The sequence below is a fragment of the Diorhabda sublineata genome, chromosome 3 (assembly GCF_026230105.1).
Source record: "Diorhabda sublineata isolate icDioSubl1.1 chromosome 3, icDioSubl1.1, whole genome shotgun sequence".
In the NCBI taxonomy this organism is placed as follows: Eukaryota; Metazoa; Arthropoda; class Insecta; order Coleoptera; family Chrysomelidae; genus Diorhabda; species Diorhabda sublineata.
Window position 1 is genome coordinate 29,723,481 of NC_079476.1, and position 19,120 is coordinate 29,742,600.

Genomic DNA, 19,120 nt, shown 5'->3' on the forward strand with positions numbered 1-19,120 from the left:
ATTTACATTAGATAAAATATGTTTTAATTTATTTTTTATCGAGCTATTACTACACCGAATTCATTTTTCCTCGTCATAGTAACATTTATATTATTTATTTGAAATATACATGATCCTTTAGATTACCTGATCAGGACTTTGAAACTTATTTTTATGGGGTTATTCAATGTGCAAATTGAAGATAGAATAAGAACTATATAACATATATTACATTTATCATAATATTTATAATACTATAATGTTTATAATAATAGAATCGAGTGCTTTTTACAACGAGTTATCGTTGGTTGGTATAGATTGGTTTGAATAACATCATTGAAGTGGAACGAGAAACCCACAATTTGGATTTGGTAATAAAAAATAAGAGAGGAAAAATCAGATTAAGGAGTTTGATACCATGAAAAAAAAAATATTGAAAAATTTCCTACTACAGTAGTTTGAATTTGTTGGGGTTGGGTCTTTAATTGCCCAGATTTATTTGTGGGAACTTCAAATGCTAATTGATTTCATTACTTAAAAAATAAAAGATTTGATAAAAAAATAAATCTCGCAACTATTTACGGAAATTTCTATTATAAAATAAACAAGGTTGGGATATGTAAAGTAAGTAAACACAACTCTATAAAAATATTTGTTCACTTAAAAGTAATATGTATTCATGTGCATAATATTGCTGACGTCTCATTACCATGGAAAATTTAATGTAAACTTCAAAAGCAAAAAATAATCGACACGAAACAGGTGCATAACAAGCTTGGACTCTATGGAAAATCCGAGAGATATTTCTCTTGTCATGAGGAATACCTTATCTACTGTTTTGACTACAAGTTAAAATTACACCATTGTTTGTTAGTTGAGTAGTAGAATGTTTTGTGATGAAGTTAAGCTTGACTATACAACCCAATTTTCAAATTCAAATCTTCGAACTATTTTCAAAATGGATCAATAATGTGATAATGCATATTAAAGAAAGAGATCCCAAAAGCTCTATGATCAGGATGGTGGATACAAATTTACAAACTCAAGAGAACTACAAATTTATAAAAAAAGGTTATTTAATTATTATTGCTTATATAGACAAGATTTATAGGAATTGAGTTAATCAGAAATAAGTAGAAACCCATTGTAGCATTTCCTAGGATGATATTCTTTCCATTGCAAGAAATTCACTCTTCCATTTGTACAATATCTATCTGAAAAGAGGTATAATGAACTTATTTGACAGTCGAGAAGCCATCAACTCACAAAAATCAAGTTAAAAGTGTTCATGGAGTGTCTAGAAATTCACAAGGCAAAGACAATAATGTAATGATCCAATTCAAAATTATAAATGAACTTTCAGAATTTCAAGGTAGGTGTAATTGTTATAAGCTCGAATTTCTTTAAACATTAGTTTTCTTATTAATCCAAATATATTCCGTTTTTTCGCTATAAATTTGTAGGAGTAAATCGTACACAGGGTCATGTCTAGATATTTAGTGTGTAATTCAATAGATTAAAAACTTTCTTCAATATTTTCCTACAAAGTGCTATATTTTTTGGATAAAGAATAAAATTGTTTTAATTTGAAGTATAATTTATTGAAATTACATATATATTTAACGATTGTATACAGACATACTCTTGTAAACTTGTAAAACTTTCAGAAATAAATTTTGTATTTTGTTTTAATTGCTAGGGAACAAAGGATCAAATATCAATTTTAAACAATGTAATAAATAATTGAATAAATTACTCAAAAATTTGTATAAGCAATAACCATATTGACATATAATAACTTGATAACAAAATTTGAATTATTTTCTAATAAAAAATAAATTGTAAACTCAGGAAAGCTATATAAAAAGAAATAAAACAAAAGACTCATTTCGATATTTTCATTGTGTTCATGCAACTAATAATTTGGCTCACATTGAAAAACTTTGGTGATAAATAAATATTTCACATATATTTTTTGATGGAAATCCGTTTCTATTAAATTAACAAATTGTATATTTTACATCGCTGTTTATAATACAAATTCTCTTTACATGATTTTGAGTCTGATCTACTAGTTAATATTTTATTAATTATCTGCGCTCCTAGTTTTTTGAGTCAAATTAATTCATTTTTCAAATTCAGTAATTCATTTTCCTTCACTGATGATCATCTCGTACGTTCTAGAGCACTGGTTTCCAAACTGAGGACCGTGAGGGCAAGCGGGGGTAGTGTGAAACTCTCTCTCTCAGTAAAAATTTATTAAAACTACATTTACGTTGTCGAATTTTTAATTTAACAATGCTTTTACTATCGCCCGCTCTGACATGAAATAAAATCCGAGAATTTCCGAGGTCTCCCCTCCACCAACATGTCATTGTCATGTTCCATTGATCAGCCACAGCAGTTCAGTACTTTATGAAAGTCCTCAGTGTGTGTGTGTGTTGTATTCGTGAGTGTTCAATCAAGTACTGTTAGATTTAAATTTTCATAACGGACTTTTGACTTTTAGTATAGTTCGATTTGAGTGAGAGAAGATATTGTTCAAATTGAGCTCAGCAAAGAAACGCAAGTATAATAATGATTACATAAAATAAGGGTTTATTTCTAAGCTCAAAGATAACGTCAAACAGTTATTCGAATTTCAGCAAAGTAGTGTTGATATCAGAAGAAACACGTCCCAATAAAGTTTTTGGAGGATCAATTTGAAAAGCCAAGTATCAAAACCTTCATACTTCTCAAACACTTGTAATGAAAATGTTTACAGATTGTCAACTGACCCATTCAATGTGATCATGACTCCCTGCCAGAATGAATGAATGGAAAACCATCATTTTGGATAAAATACTTCAAAGTATATCCCAATTCTTCAATTATTTTAGCCTTTTTCCATAACTTGCTTACGCGAAAAAGCTTTTTCAACTCTTGAGGCAGTTAAACAGAGGATGAAAACAAACTTGATGATACCAATAGCTTACGTTGTGGCCTTGATAAAATTCAACCAAGGATAGACATACTGTTATGAAAACACAAGCTGATCCAACTCATTAACTTATTTTTCTCTTTTGAGTAGGATTTTTATTAATTTGAAACTTATAATTTTGTATCTTCTCACAGTGAATATATTTTGTTTTCAATACTTAATGTTTTTTTTAAATATACCCATTGCCAACTCATTGTTTAAGGGGGGCGTGGGAGGCTTTATTTCAACAGGAGGGGACGTTGTACAAAAAAGTTCGTAAACCGCTGTTCTAGAGTTTAAATAACGCCGGATTAGAAGGTATTTTTGTAGAAAAAAAGATTTTTTTCTTGTACATTAAAACACTAGATCACAAAGTATAAAAATGAAAAATTCTGTTTTTAGCACAACTTATCATAGATGTAATTAGGCTTTTTATTTCTTTCGAAAAAAATATAAAATCTTGTAATATAGCATATTCTCCTTTGAGAACTTTCATTACCAATTATTTGAAAATGCCAATTTATCAAATGCATAGAAACGATTTAGCACATGGTGAAAACTCAGTCCCATGACAGTCAAAATATGAAAGTAATGTTCGCATTTTGGAAAAGAAAGCGAAAAAATCTAACAATATTATTTCTGGTAAATCAAAATTTGGTATTTGTGATCATAGAGAGGTACTTTTTGGAAAGCGTGCATCTGTTAAAGTATGGCCCTGTTTTCAGAAAGCATTTATTAGGGGTGGCAATGATCCACAACCCACAAATCTTTTATCTAAGGGTAGATTTAAAAAAAATAATGTAATCATTAAAAATAAAATCATCTGTGATATAACTTTTAATGAATTTTCAATTATATATTCTATAAATACTTATATCCATTTACTTAATGAAAATATTTGAAAATTTGTTATCTAGGAATGCCAACATGGGTAGCTAAACTAATTTAGTATAATTGAAATCTGCAATCTGTTAATTTATATCATCGGATCAAACCACCAAAATCAGTAATATTCATTCTCTATTGAAGCACCAAACCTATGTTACAGGGCATCATACTGGGGCACTTCCAGTTATACAAATAGTACTGTAATTTACCATCGCCTATACCAAACTTAAGTTGCAATAAAAACTCGGAATTATCCATGAGGTCTAAGGCATTGAATACATCGAAATTCAATTGTTTTGCTGATATTAAGGCATCTGTCATTAGAGGAATCCAAGGTGTCCCTTTAGATACATTGTAGAAAGAATAAGCAGCTTTTAAAGTTTTGTGTACTGGATGATGCATCACCGTTGATGGTAGAGTATAGTAGCTAATAAAATCAGTTATTTCGCCATTTGTTTCTACTACAAAACTATCAATTATATTTGTTCGAGGTAAAAACCAATGAGTAAAATCTTCTTCATTAAAATTTGGTGCTAAATCAAAACGACTCAAATACTGAAACAAAAGTGAACAGTCAATAATATACTAAAATAAAGATGTTTTCAATGGCTACAATAGTGAGTGCATTTTAAACAGACTTTTCTTTAACCAAGAGCTAAAGTACTTAAACGATTTTGTTAATCTCTCATAGATAGAAGGATACCAGCTGTTTGAAAATGTAAATAGTTTTATTTTAGCAAGTTTTACTAATTAATATCTAAAATATTTTGATTAAACATTTTTTTTGTACTGTATAGTTGTCAACATTCATAAAGCAAATCTGTACTAATTGTGAAAATTGGAGAGTATTGAGATGTGGACCTTGTCAGTTTAAATTTTTTTCCAATCATCACTGTTTCTAAAGATATCATAGCATAAAAATAGCTACTTTGAAAAAGTAGTCAATCTTCGACAAACCATACAGTTCACATATTCAATACAGTTAAAAGTTAAATATGTCTAACTATCTTAATAATTAAAATTCTAATTATTAAACTATCAACTCAATATTAATTTATTAAAGTAATTTTGTCGACTCTATTTTAAATACCTTTAAATTTGAAATAAACAAAAATTTGTTTAAAATTGTCTTCAAGTGAGACGGATTTAACCTGACAACAGGTCTATGTTGAATGATTCGTTATATGCACATAAGATGAGTAATGGTGCTACTGATATGCATAAACTAGTTTATGGTAAGCAGTTATCACTAATAGAGTTATAGGAAATTTTGATTATACCTTACAAAGACACTTTTGAGGTGGCTTTTTCTTACCCCCAATATTTAATCCATCTCAATTGATAGGCAGTCGAATAATTTTGTATAAATATTACATTGATCACGTTTTTTTCAATGATTCTCAATTAGTATATAGTATAGTCAACAGTTTCCTTAAGCACTAGTTCACTTTAGAAAATTTGTTATTTGTCTTCATTGATCTTTCATCTTATGGATTTCTTAAATATTGTTATAACTATTATCTCCATAATAATTTTATATACAGTTAGATGAATAATATTTAATTAAATATAGAAATGTTTATGTGAAAACTTTAACCAACTTAATTCCAATTTATCAGTGTAATCCTGAACACACTGTCTACACCACTAGTATACTGACGCGCGTTTCAATAACCAAGTTATCGTTTTCAGAGCCTGAAAGTAAACTAAAACCTAATGACTTAACTTACCTGTTTTATACTAAATTTTCCCACCAATAAACCTTCTCCCATGAAAATTAGTTCCAGTAGGAAAACCTCCTTGGTGGGAACCTTCACATTTTTTTCTTGACTACTAAACTATTGAGTGGGCTGTATTAAATTAACCCTTTGCCCCTATTTAAGCTACTCTTACATTTAGCAATTTAATGCTTTCAAATACATCCAACAATTTATTATTAGATACATTTTTAACAATTTTACATTATTAATCTTTATGTCATGATTATGACTGGCAGTGTAATTGGCAATACTCGATTTTCTGGTCCGTCTATATTTCAAACGAGCTATGTGCTCTTTAAACTGGACAATAACGATCTCTTAGTCTGCCCAATATACAATCTCCACAGGTAATTTCATATATACGACTCTTTTCCAAATTTGGTATTTCATCCTTAGGATTGCCCAATAATTGTTGGATTTATAAGCCAATATAAAACCCACTCTGTTAAATATTGATGGGAAAATTTATTATCAAACAGGTAAGTCAAGTCATTAGGTTTTAGTTTGTCTTCAGTGTCTATAGATAATAACTTGTTTATTGAAACGCGCGTCAGTCAGTGTAATTGTGAGTCTTAATGTAGTAGTGGTGTGAACAGTGTGTTCAGTAAGAATATCGCCAACGGTTCCAGAAATTAAAACTTAGTTACCAGTGTAAGTTTCATTACAATCATACATTTAAATAATTAACTATTGCGCTGGAATCTGTTTGCTTTTGTTGATCGTTTATTCATACTATAATCTGAGTTATATGTTTAAAAAATGTCCACAAGAGACGAAAAAATACACATATATATTAATGGAAATTGAAAGGACGATAAATATTTGGAACCTCTACAAAATCAAAGTATTTCTACAGTGTGAGTATGGTACAAATATAAACCTGAATTTTTGAATAAATACGGAAAAAAAAGAATAGCCGCAACCTCCTAACCTCGATTTTTAGTGTACTTATAGCCATGAGCGAGAAGGATGTACCAGTGTCTAATGTGAAACACATCATTATTTGTTTTTTGGTCAAAGATAATTGAACATTAGTCGTGCAATTGGTGCATTTGGTGGACATAGCACCAATATCTGAATTTTCAAAATTTCCCCATATTTTTTTGGTTAATCTGTTCTTAGTTTTAGTCCAAAATTCAGTATCGGGATAGCATTAATTGCAATGTTTTCAATTTTTTCAGAAAAAATCATATGGGTTTCAAATATTATGGCCGGGCATATGAACAATGGATTCACGATCTTGAAAAATATTTTTAAGAAAAAGTTCTGTGTGTGCAAACAATTCACTGTGAATTGAATATTACCTACTCCTCTTATATGGAAAAGGGGGTTTTGGTTTGCCGAAAAACCCTGTAACCCTTTTATACAGTTGATCCTATCAAAAAAAGTCACCTAAATAAAAGTTGCTGGAAATAGAGTGTGGAATCAATTTAAGTCGTCAAATAATTGGGTACCTTCTGCGCCACTCTGAACATCAAAATTAAAATTTGAATACAAAAATCGATTGCTCTTTAAAAATAATGGGGATTTACATTCAATAGTCCGGCCATAAAACTACAATATAATAATTTGGTGTTTCGCCCCAATGTGGCGGCAACCCAGAAGAAGTGTTACCAGTGAAAATGTCAGCGCTGTATGAAAACTCATTTTGGAATACTGACACAGTACTGTACTCGACATAGCTGAAGAATTTGCCATCAGTATAGGTAGTATTGAGCAAATAATTCGTGAACAGCTCAGTTACTGCAAAATTTCAGCCATATTGGTGAGAAGACTTCTGAATTCTGAACAGAAATTCGCAGCGCGGTATAGTTACACTGTCAGCAGGGAAGGTGTTGTGTACTGTGTTTTGGGACATGAAAGGTGTAATTGTGGATGATTTTCTCATTGAACAACGAACTGTAACCTAAAAAACACGGTGAAAACTGTTTATAAATCAAAACGACGCGATATTCCAATCCGTAGTAGGATATTGCTGCAAGACAAGAGACCACATATAGCTAGGCTTATGATGAAAACATTGAACAAATTACATGACAAGCAGAAAGAAAAGTGTGTAGAGTGTGAAGGAGACTATCTAGAAAAACTATGAAAAAGTCAGCTCTGTAACTTAGTAATAGAATTTTTTATAGCAAAATTAACATATCACATTTAAAATTGTTTGAGAAATACTTCTGATAGAATTATTTCTTCACAAACTGCAATTTAGAGGTCTTCCAGATCCCAAGATTTATTTTCCAATGAAAAAGTTACAAAAAATACTACCATCTCTGGTGTAGAATGCAGATGAACAAAACAGCTGATAGATAAGAGACAACCTTCATATAATAAAATAAAATATCTAAAAAAGATTAATTATTTGAGCTCTTATAAGAATAAGATTTAGTTCAATTTCATTTTCTACCATTTTTTTAAATTATGATTATTTTTGAATTCATTTTCAAAATTTACTTGATACTAGTGCAAAAAGACTTCACACATAATCTATATTTCAATAATCACTACAAAACTACAGTTTAATAAAAGTTGACTTGTAATTTTTATATTTACCTCTTCAAGTAATTTGTGGGCTTGTGGTACATCGTTTGGTGTCATTTTCCGAAATCCAGGAGTTTTTGGTTTATCTGGTAGCTTATATAGTTTAAGAGTTCTTTGCAATGTCATGTTACGAGACAAATGAGAGAATTTGACTTCAATCAACTTTTTGGGGTTTAGCGATCGATGCCAGTATGTGCATGTACTGACAGGTTTTGGTAACACAATTCCAGCTGTATAAACTGCTTGAAATATGCCATTCAAGTGTACTCGACGGGTAATTTCCCTGATCAATACAGGAGCTACTCTTTTCGATCGAAGTTTTTTATGTACACACAAAAAATTGATTTCTACCATTTGTTGTCTCCTGAAAAATGAAAAGCATTGGTATTAATTTTTTTTAGTTCAAACTTATAAAAAATAAAATGTTTGTGTTTTATAAATTGGAAAAACTATACAATTTTACTTGAAGCATTTTAAAATTGAATATTGCTTTTTATTATGTGTATATTTAGAAAAAAGTATGCTGTTTTGGTATTAGAAGAAACTTTTAGTAATGAAAAATAGATAAAGATTTATTTTAGCCAATTTTTATACCACGTTCAATTTTTGCATTTTTTATACTTACTTTTTATATACATTGAGCGTGGCAGGAATAGCAGATATAAATCCTACCAATCTACTACTTTTTACAACTCTAACCCCACAATGCCACTCTCTTTTCCAGCCCGGGGGTTGTAATGCCCTAAAATTGAATTTATTCACTTGGTATAAGAAATATTTAAAAAGTAAAGTACATTGATTTTTTTCTTGGTTTCTCATTTATCAAATAACTAACATGAAAATGGAAAAGTGCTTATTTTAGGGCTTTCTCTGTATTCTCCAATTTCTTCAGTCTCGATCTTGGGATGTAAATTTTCATGATTCGGTCCATCTCTTTGGAGATCTGCTTGCAGTCCTCTAGTGTTTGCCTCTTCTTAAATGCTTTTTCTGCCAGCCGATCCTCCACCTCCTTACCCATCTGACCACATCTGTTATCTGGTCACAGGCCTGTCAGAACTGTGTTTCTGTCCTAGAGGGTTACTTCGGCTATTTATCTAAGGGTTTTCATCTCTGTTGTCCAGCTTATATCCTCTCTCATTTCAGTTGCATAGGTTAATATGAGATGTATAGCTGTTTTTTATGTACACACCTTGCTTGAGGTGGACATAAATTTGTTGTTCCATATAATGTTGCATAAACTTCCTGAGATTCTGGCGGACTTGTTGGCTTGTATGTGAGCTTCCTAGTAAATGTGTCTATTGATTTAGGTTACAGTTCTTAGATAGTTGAAGTTTATAACTTGTTCTATTAATTTATCGTCTGTGGCTAGTTTGCAGCATACTGAGTATTTACTTATTGTTATAGACTTTGTCTTGAGGATAGATATCTTCATATTAAACTGTTCTGTCTTTTGGTTGAATCTAAAAAGCATCTGTTATAGAATGTTTTTGTCTTCTATTCTATGAGAACAGTATCATCTACGTAGCATACAATTAGGAATTTCCTGCTTCCCATCATGTATACTCTTCCTGCTGTTTTGACTCTATTTATTATATAGTCTAGGATAAGGTTGAAAACCATTTGACTTAGACCATCTCCCTGTATAATTCCTGTTGTTATTGGAATGTCATATGTGAGTGTATTGTCATGCAGTATTTTTGTAGGGTTTAGTGAGTTAAGTCCCTAAGATTATTCATATAATTTTTCAGTAAAATGTGTATAAAGTCTTTGAGTTATACCCTATTGAAAACCTGCATTACGTCAGAAGAATATAGGAAGGCCAGTTTATTATACTCTAGATTTTTCTATAATTTGTATCAGTATGAATATTCTCTCTGAAGCCTTGTTACTGTTCTATATTTTGCAGGAAGTACTGTGTTAATATTCTTGTTAGAAGTTTCATTATGGTGCTAAGAAGATATATACCCCAGTAATTACATGGGTGTTTCTTCTCTCCGTTTTTATGAATAGAGATGGTTTCCTACTCACTGGGTACTATCAGTGAAGACATCGTCAAGTAAAATAATGCTGTCAGTTTATTTATTATTGAGTCTCCATCATTCTTAATCAATTCATTGCTGAAATTGTCCAGTCATGGAGACTTCAACGTCCTCGCTGATTTCGAAAGTATCAGTCTCTATCTTAAAGTGGTTTATCCACTCGCTCGGTGAGATCTGTAGTTTGTCTTTTTCTCTACCAGATTCCATGTCCTTCTTTAAAGATAATGCTGTATTTTGATTGAGAACTTATCACAATTCTCACATTTTATGTTTGATATTTTTACATTTTCCCTGTTTCATACCATAATATAATTGTTGTTCTTCTGTTTTTATGAATCAATATTTCAGATAGGCTCTTCTTTTTTGCAACAAAGAGTTTTATTTCTTTGGTAAACCAGTTTTTTTTATTTTAAGTAGTTGTCATATTGACTTTTCTTTTTCCAACTGCTTCCTCTTTGTAATTTATTGAATTTTTCTTTGTGTACTGGCTCTCTTTCAGGTTAGCTGGGTGCCCAACCTCATTTTACAAAAAATCAACTGATCGTGATGTAAGGGATCTCATAACAAGGATTTATTATCTGTGTATGTTTTTGTTGGTAGTTATATAATCAATAGTGGATTGATTGCCCCTGGAGTTTGACAATGTTATCTTGTGTTGTAGTTTATGAAAATAAAAACGTGACAAGTAGCATTAATTATGAATATGTGTAATATGAATATGTATGTTGACTTGCATACCATTTCAAAAATTCAGGTTGATAATCAAATCTAAACATACAGTCGTCATCTTCAACATAATTCTCATTAAGTAACGTATAAAGTTCTTTTAATACCAAAGGTTCATCTAAATTAAGAGTATCCCATTTAAAACCATCTGGTAAACTATATGGTTCTTCTCTAATTTCAGATGGTTCCTTATTTGGTTCTATCGCCTCATTAACAGTTATTTTTTCATCTGAAAGTAATATACAACATAACAGACAATAGTTGATTAGATGTTAAAATACAGCAAATTTCATGAGTATAATCAAGCATATCATTCTACTGATTCATAGCAGAATAGTTGGCAGTCAAGGGCACATATGCCTTATAATAGATCTGCTGCGCCCCATTTGAACTAACCAAAAGACAATGTCCTCTGGAAAACCAATCAGACACTTGAATTTTTTGATGGATTAGGATATGATTCCTAACTAACCAAAGAGGTAGAAACTGGTTAGAAGCTGTGGATGGAGGAGGGTTGGAGGTCAAGGCAACCTTAGAATCTGGGGCTGTTCAGCCCTGAGCCGTCTTGGCAGCCTCGGTTACTGATGTTTCTGCAGTTGTCTTGTCAATAGCATCTGTCAAAGCTTTAACATCTCTAGAAACTGATGCTTTGAGGGTAATGAATTCGATAGCTCATGTACTGCTTAAAGCTCTTAAGGGGGAGAGGATTTATCATGGTCCCTGCTCTTACAGGGCCCTTGGAATTTTACCAGGTTTCCCACAGGCAATGTTCCCAATACGTCCTCATGCCCAACTAAGGAAGGCGACCAATGGGACTCATCACCAACATCAAGGTCCAATGGCTCCTTCAGAGAGCTATCTAATAGTTTCCTTCTCTGATAATTGGAAAATATGGAAGCTTTTTTGATTCAGGTACTTAACCAAGCAATCAATGGTTTGAATAATTATACTTTAATAACTAGAAAACTCTGATATACCATCCAGTTAGAATGGATTTACACACAAGGCTATTCCAAAGCTCTAGGACTTTTGTTCTCATGCTTAAAATAATGAAAGTGTGAAAATCATATTTAGTGACTTGAATATACAAAATTTTACATATAAATTATTCATTTATCTCTGCCCAATAGCCAATAATAGAATATTCAAGATTTAAAATATTTCATCCAATGTAATTGTCATATTTAGAAACTAATATCTTAGAGACTAATTCTCCTTGTGTTTTATTGATGATATAAAAAAAGGTTGTTCAAAAATAAATTACTCTACTTTTTTAATAGATAACTTAACATTTATACATTCAAATATTCGATCAAAAAAATTCTCACCCATTTTAGGCACAGGCTGAGTATTCCAAAACTGAAAATTCTTTTTAAGAGCTTCCTCGGAACTTTTTGCTGGCTTTTGTGATAAAGTGAAAACTTCCATGGCTGCTTTTAGCTCTTTAATTGATATCGTATTAATTGGATTGGAAAAATTTGATAAGAGGTTTTTTTCAACTTGAACAACCTCATTATTTTGGTCAATTTGTTCTTCTTGTACCCCATTTTTCTTCTTTTTGTTTCTATTGCGTTTTTTTGTACTGAAAATGATATTATCTATAATGTACTTTACCGGAAATGAAAAAAATCGCATTTAATTAGTAGTTAAACACTTCGATAGTTATTAAAATAATTAACTGTGGTATTGATCTGTCATGTTTCTTATAAACAATGGAGTTTCTATAATAATTATAGAATGCATTCTTCACAAATTAAAATTGCAATAAATAAAATACCTCTTATTTACGACGATTCCATCCGTACTTTCTTCCACTGGACTAACATTTTCCAATAGGTTTTTTTCAGTATTTTCCGACATTTTGGGCAAAACTGACATAAAGCATGAATGACATACAAGAAAACCGGCATTGACATTTTTGGCTGGGTTCCATTTTCGGTTGGTTGGAACAGAATTACCAATAAGAAGATAGTAATTGTTACTTTATTGTAACAAATTCTTATAAATGACTTTATAAATCATATAGAAGTTATATTATGAAGTAGAAGGATTTAAAAATTCGTTAAATATTCGTATTCTTTCATACACATTGACGTTATTCAAAGCGATTATCAGCTGCTGATGCTTGATTACTTTAAGCATTAATTAATTTTTGAAAACAATTTATATAAATACAATTAAATGGTTGATTAGTTGATCATTGAGATACCTGGTTGGAAGAATTGTATAAATTATCGCAAGAATGGTCCCGGTTAATGAATTTGGAGCGCTCTTATAAAGAAAATTATTATTTGAAACATCTTTATTGTACCTTTATCATGTTTGTTAATATTTGTTCAACATTCCAGTTTATAATCGAATATATCTTTTCGGAAACTATGATTCTGGATCAGATAGATCACGTACTAGATAAATGCGGACCTCGTTCCGCTTTTGGTGGAAATTTCCAATTTAAAATTAAACCTCAAAGACTTCCAACTAAAAATAAGAAGAAAAAATTATTTATTCCCCTTAAATGACTGTCATCCATTAATTGTCATGAACATCGTCATTGATAAGTTACTGAGGTTTGCGGGTTTTATACTTACTTTTCGGCATACAAATAACTTATTAATATTGAACTATAGCGCAAATTCAAGTGACGGGATGAATCATTGATAATTTCTGAAAAATAATTTATAAACATCTAGAATCTATTATATAGTGGATAAATAATCATGGAAAAATTAATGTAGAAAAAAGTAATAAAAATCAAAAGTTAAAATTTGAAATTTCCACCAAAATTTGAACGCGACACTAGGACATAGAGATATTACAGTAATTGGTAATATCTCTATGCACTAGGAAACTGAATCCAGATTTAAATCGTTAGGATCCGCAATCAGTTGATAGGTGATCTAATTGAATCTGAGTTTCCGAAAACTCCTTGTATCAGTAAAGATTGAGGCCTTTCATTTATTGCACTCATTATGTATAATTAATCAATTATAAGTAGTTATTTAAATGAATTTAATAATAAATAGGAAGTTAATATTAAATTGTGGTAGAAACGCTTATTAAATTAGTGGGCTGATGGTGACGTCATGACATCTAGAATTAGATTACAATTATAATTTTTCAAAGCTCATATTAGTTTGTGACGACAGTCACTGAAACGTTAGGTGAAATCATACAGCACTTAAATTTAATGTAAATTTTAAAAATATTGAATTGAATGCAGCTTTTCATTTTTTCTATAAAGTAACCGACTGAAAAACTGTTGGCGAAAAATAGTATTTTAACTTTCAACTGTCAAAATCAGCCATTATTGGGCAATAGATAGAATTAAAGCACATGCTTTTTTTCTCCTAATTTTAGCCGATCATCATTAATAAATTATTAACATGGCCCAAAATAAATTTAACGATTTAGCTGGAAAATTTGGTAAAGGTGGTCCACCGGGATTGGGCATTGGTCTAAAATTATTAGCTGTCGGAGGAGCTGCTGCTTATGGGGTTTCTCAATCTTTGTACACAGGTAAAATGGTGTATTTAATGTATAACTATGAATTTTAAGTTGTTTAAGTTGAATCACGAATTGTACATTTACTCTATGTGTACAATCATTATATTGACATAATCGGCAACTATTTTCATTTATGGACATTTTTAGTCGAAGGTGGGCATAGAGCTATAATGTTCAACAGAATAGGTGGAATTCAAAAAGAAATTTATACAGAAGGTTTGCACTTCAGAATACCATGGTTTCAATATCCTATAATTTATGATATCAGGTAGGTAATATTTTTTACACAGAATATTATTTTAATTTGTTTTAATTTTATCAGTCATTTTGCATATAATTTTTCTTTTTTACGCATCGAAGAAAATGGCAAAAATTTCATTTTTATTCTGATTTTTGAAATCTCTGCATAACTAGGTTATGAAAATTTAACAGTAGTATTCATTGGACTGATTGTGAAATGCTTCATATTTTTATTTGTAATTTGTTGCCACATTGTATAAGTAATAATTTCTATTATACTGTTTTTCAATTTTTTTATGATTTTCCTTTGAAAATTACTTTTTTATTAGAAACTATAAAGTATATTCTTCACTTGCTTACTATTTTTTATTTAATTTAATTCAATTGGGTTATGTAAAGAATATTAAAGTAGTCAGAATTACATTTTTATGAAAGTTTTAAATGAGGTGAAATATTGTTTTGGTGAATTGATTTCTCCATAACTTTATTATTACCACTATCATAATTTTTCTTTTTTACCTTTTACATTGACTGGTGTTGGAATATACACCATAATCTGTTGTTATTTGTTATTTCTAATTCTAGATCCCGCCCACGAAAAATCTCATCTCCAACTGGGTCTAAAGATCTTCAGATGGTAAATATTTCACTTCGTGTATTATCCAGACCCAGTGCTTCTCAATTACCTGTTATTTATCAAAATCTAGGCTTAGACTATGATGAAAAAGTACTCCCATCTATTTGTAATGAGGTATTAAAGTCTGTTGTGGCCAAATTTAATGCTGCCCAATTGATTACACAGAGACAACAGGTAAAATAAAAAATATCTGTATCTCAAATTATACAGTTATTATAAAAATGTTGCTTTGTTCACTGTTTCTTTGAAGTTTGAATAAAACATATCATCAGTAATAAATATATTGTAGGTATCACTATTAGTTAGAAGGGAATTGGTAGAAAGAGCACAAGATTTTAATATAATCCTAGATGATGTATCTATAACAGATTTATCTTTTGGAAAAGATTATGCAGCTGCAGTAGAAGCTAAACAAGTAGCTCAACAAGAGGCTCAAAGAGCAGCATTTGTGGTGGAAAAGGCTAAACAAGAGAGACAGCAAAAAATTGTACAAGCTGAAGGAGAAGCTGAAGCAGCAAAAATGATATCCTTTTGTATTTTTGAAATATTTATTTTAGCTTGAATCTATATATCATTTTATTTTTTTTGTTGATATACAGTTTTTTGTTTAATTATTTCCTTAATTATATATTACTTGGGAGAAGCAATTGGACAGAACCCTGGATTCTTGAAATTGAGAAAAATTAGAGCTGCTCAAAATATTTCCAGAACGGTACGTATACAACTGTAGGTTAAAAAAGAATCTATTTTCTTTAAAAATTATTTTATAGAAATACCACAATGAATGTTAAATTAATTATTTGTTTTTAGATTGCTAATTCACAGAATAAAGTATATCTCAGTGGAAATAGTTTGATGTTGAATATTTCGGATAAAGAGTTTGATGAAATGTCGGAGAAGTTGCAAAGTAAGAAGAAGTGAATTTAAACATTAATTTTCATTTAAAGCTTTTGAAAACTTGCAGAGGATATTACAACAAAAGATTGATTGAATGATAATAATTGTAGACTTCTCCTTAATTTACTTTTATATCTAGTATTTTCTATTGGCATGTACACAGTTGTTACTATGTGTAAATATCCATTTATATAATAAACGGTCAACATTGCCAAATACTTTTTACTTTTTATTTCTATATGAGCTGCTCAGTGCACATATCTATTAACTCCACTTTATCAAAATTCTTGAAGTATCAAAGCCCTTGGTGAAGTAACTTTTTATATTTATAATAACTTTCCTGAATAATAGAGATTAGCACAATTAAACGGCAAATTTTTTTGGCCATTGAATAATAAATAATTTATTTCAGACACCATTTTGATTACCTCCATACTCTGATGTAAATCGTTTCAGTAATGCTGTATCTGTTTTGGCCGTGCATCAATGCTTTTTTGTTTTTAAACAGTTAAAGATGCTTTCTCCCTCTTAATATTTGTAATAAATTCGCATTGTTATACAGATAAAAAGAAGCGCAATGCAAACAGTTAGTATAGCAGTGATCTCGCATGCTGACTTTAGTTACAAAAGCATAACAGAACAAAAGGTATAGAGGAAGAAATTTAATTCCTGCAAAACATTTGTCAATATAAAAAACAGATGCCTTCAAAAGTGCAACCAAAAAGTTATTCCGGATGAGAAGCTGTCATGAGGGCAGTTAATAGTTTACACACTCAAGTTCACCAAAATATGTTCTGAAGAGGTTATATCAAAGTTAACAAAATAAAAAGAAGGTGCCCCCATGAATGAAACTAAAGAACGAAGATCCCATTTGTTTACATATTACTTTTGAAAAGAGATACTTGATATTCCCGTTTTTATAAAATACATTAGAGACTCTTATCAGGTGAGTGATGGGCGGATATACAATTGTTGTTCTAAAGAACAAGTTACATCTTTGGTTAAAAATGTTATAAAACATATGAAGTCGTTTCCAGCCTACAGTATTCACTACACCAGAGCTCATAATCTTAAGACAACAATATTTAAATCCTGACTTGAATATTAAGAAGATGTATACGTCATAGAATGTGAAAAGAAAAATGAAAGAAAAATATTACTATAATGTATTCTCTAAAAAATTTAATTTACATTTTAAACAACCATCAAAGGATATGTGTCAAATCTATGATGCTTTTCAAATTCAATCTTCAGACGATGAGGGAATTAAGATGTCAAAAATTGAAAAGGAAACTCACAAATGGCTGCCGATCGGATGGCAACATCATGAAAAATTTTCGTATTTTCTTTTGACTTTTATCTATTAACATTTGTTTATAAACATCTGGTTTTGAATATTTCTGAAGAAAAAATCGGGAACAAATTTTAAATTTAGAAGATCGGGTGCAGCAATTGAAGAAATAATTTGATTAATTTATAGTAAACTATTTAGCACCTCAAGTTTATTGTGAAGAGAACAACTGTTTTGCTTAATCAGTAAACAAAAGATTTTGTAAAAATTTTTTATTTTAATTTGAATAAAATGAAATAGTTCCAGGTTTCTTTATACTTTAACAAATGGTAACCATTTTCATCTTTGTATACATTTTTTTAAGAACTACGATACCTCAAACTTTGGAATTAATTAGTGAAACGCAAACTTGAGCCAAATACAAATCCTGAGTCAAAAATTACACTCTGAGGTGTTGTGGGAATGCAGTGAAATCATTGAGTTTATTATTTTTTATTGGGAAACGTACACCCTTAGATTGTAAGTTGGTTGAATATTTCATATTGATATTGCTATGTGTATTGTGTTGAGGGTAGTAAAGACTGCAGTTTATTGCAGATTTCCCCACTGGAATGAGTACTTTTAGTAGTTATTAAATATATATCGCACAAACAACTAGGTACCTTTTCCCTTTTTAGTTGTATATTGTCAATTGTTGTCATACCAATAGTCCATAATCTTCAGTTTTCAGTAAACATAGTATTCTTTTATCACTGTAGTTTGTCTACGTATTTACAACTTATACGCGCTTTAATAATAAGACATCAGAACGAATGGCACACTTGGCAAAATCATAAGTAACAGTATATTTTTGTATTGTTTTAGGGCAAAGTGATTATGGATCGATACCAAGCAAAAGCCGGAATACACTTTTAACTTTGTCAGAATGTGAAGCTAGTCTAATAACAAATATTTGAAATATGCATATTAATAGACATATTTTATTTATTTGGTTGTTTATTGTTAAATCATTTTACCGATACGCTAATGTTAAGTGTGCTTGATATAGAAAACTACGCTGCAGAGACCTTAATAATTTTCTATACACACTACTGCTTAAAGTATGCTTCTTTACGCACTAGTTCGTAAACTGAAGTTTTACGCACTCGAAAGTGTGTAAAGTATGTACTTTATCAAAGATATTTTTTGTCTTCATTGGTTGCTAGATTTTCTTTTCTAATACACTATTAAATTTTGATGGCCTAGAATGATTTCCATACGAAATTTCCAATGGTCGTATGCTTTTTCATCAAATTGAATCACTCTAAATTTTTTGAATACTTCTTTGGAAGACAATTTGAGGTTTTATTCACTTTCACAGGTTTCAATAACAAATACACTTTTTCAACAATTCCTCGGCATCAAACAGTGCTTTCTGGGCCCATAACCTGTTGTTTTTTGTGGAGTGTCGAGTGATTATATTTTATTGTTAACGGTTCTTTAACATGAATAATAAATTTGATACTTCGAAGTAGATTTTTTAACCCTATAGTGCGCATTGTAGCAAATCTGATACACCATTCTTTTATATAACCTAATTTGAGTCTGACCAACATAAACTCGTTTATGCGCTCTGTAGCAGGTTTGATACAACCTGCGACACCATAAGAATATTATTCGGGC

General features: G+C 30.4%; 2 protein-coding genes across 2 annotated transcripts; one reads left to right on the plus strand and one right to left on the minus strand.

Moving 5' to 3' along the window:
• Nucleotides 1-14: 14 nt before the first annotated feature.
• LOC130441558 (glycylpeptide N-tetradecanoyltransferase) lies at nucleotides 15-12,797 on the minus strand. Its single transcript, XM_056775287.1, has 6 exons — nucleotides 12,667-12,797; nucleotides 12,218-12,471; nucleotides 10,902-11,118; nucleotides 8,750-8,866; nucleotides 8,137-8,488; nucleotides 15-4,381 (listed from the first exon to the last, which is right to left on the minus strand). Exons 1-6 carry the CDS (start codon nucleotides 12,765-12,767, stop codon nucleotides 3,959-3,961), a joined length of 1,464 nt encoding a protein of 487 aa, XP_056631265.1. The 5' UTR covers nucleotides 12,768-12,797; the 3' UTR covers nucleotides 15-3,958.
• Nucleotides 12,798-13,994: 1,197 nt separating this feature from the next.
• LOC130441198 (prohibitin-2) lies at nucleotides 13,995-18,445 on the plus strand. The gene is made up of 7 exons (XM_056774766.1): nucleotides 13,995-14,405; nucleotides 14,541-14,661; nucleotides 15,219-15,444; nucleotides 15,560-15,793; nucleotides 15,905-15,982; nucleotides 16,081-16,177; nucleotides 18,323-18,445. Exons 1-7 carry the CDS (start codon nucleotides 14,273-14,275, stop codon nucleotides 18,412-18,414), a joined length of 981 nt encoding a protein of 326 aa, XP_056630744.1. The 5' UTR covers nucleotides 13,995-14,272; the 3' UTR covers nucleotides 18,415-18,445.
• Nucleotides 18,446-19,120: the final 675 nt, after the last annotated feature.

Excerpts from the sequence above, each read along its gene's own strand:
- LOC130441558 (XM_056775287.1), bottom strand. The coding sequence starts at position 12,767 with ATGTCAGTTTTGCCCAAAATGTCGGAAAATACTGAAAAAAACCTATTG. Across the intron at positions 11,119-12,217 it reads TCAGCCTGTGCCTAAAATGG|ATGAAAAAATAACTGTTAAT; the intron begins GTGAGAATTTTT and ends TATTACTTTCAG. Across the intron at positions 4,382-8,136 it reads CCCACAAATTACTTGAAGAG|TATTTGAGTCGTTTTGATTT; the intron begins GTAAATATAAAA and ends CTTTTGTTTCAG.
- LOC130441198 (XM_056774766.1), top strand. The coding sequence starts at position 14,273 with ATGGCCCAAAATAAATTTAACGATTTAGCTGGAAAATTTGGTAAAGGT. Across the intron at positions 15,445-15,559 it reads TGATTACACAGAGACAACAG|GTATCACTATTAGTTAGAAG; the intron begins GTAAAATAAAAA and ends AATATATTGTAG. Across the intron at positions 15,983-16,080 it reads CTCAAAATATTTCCAGAACG|ATTGCTAATTCACAGAATAA; the intron begins GTACGTATACAA and ends ATTTGTTTTTAG.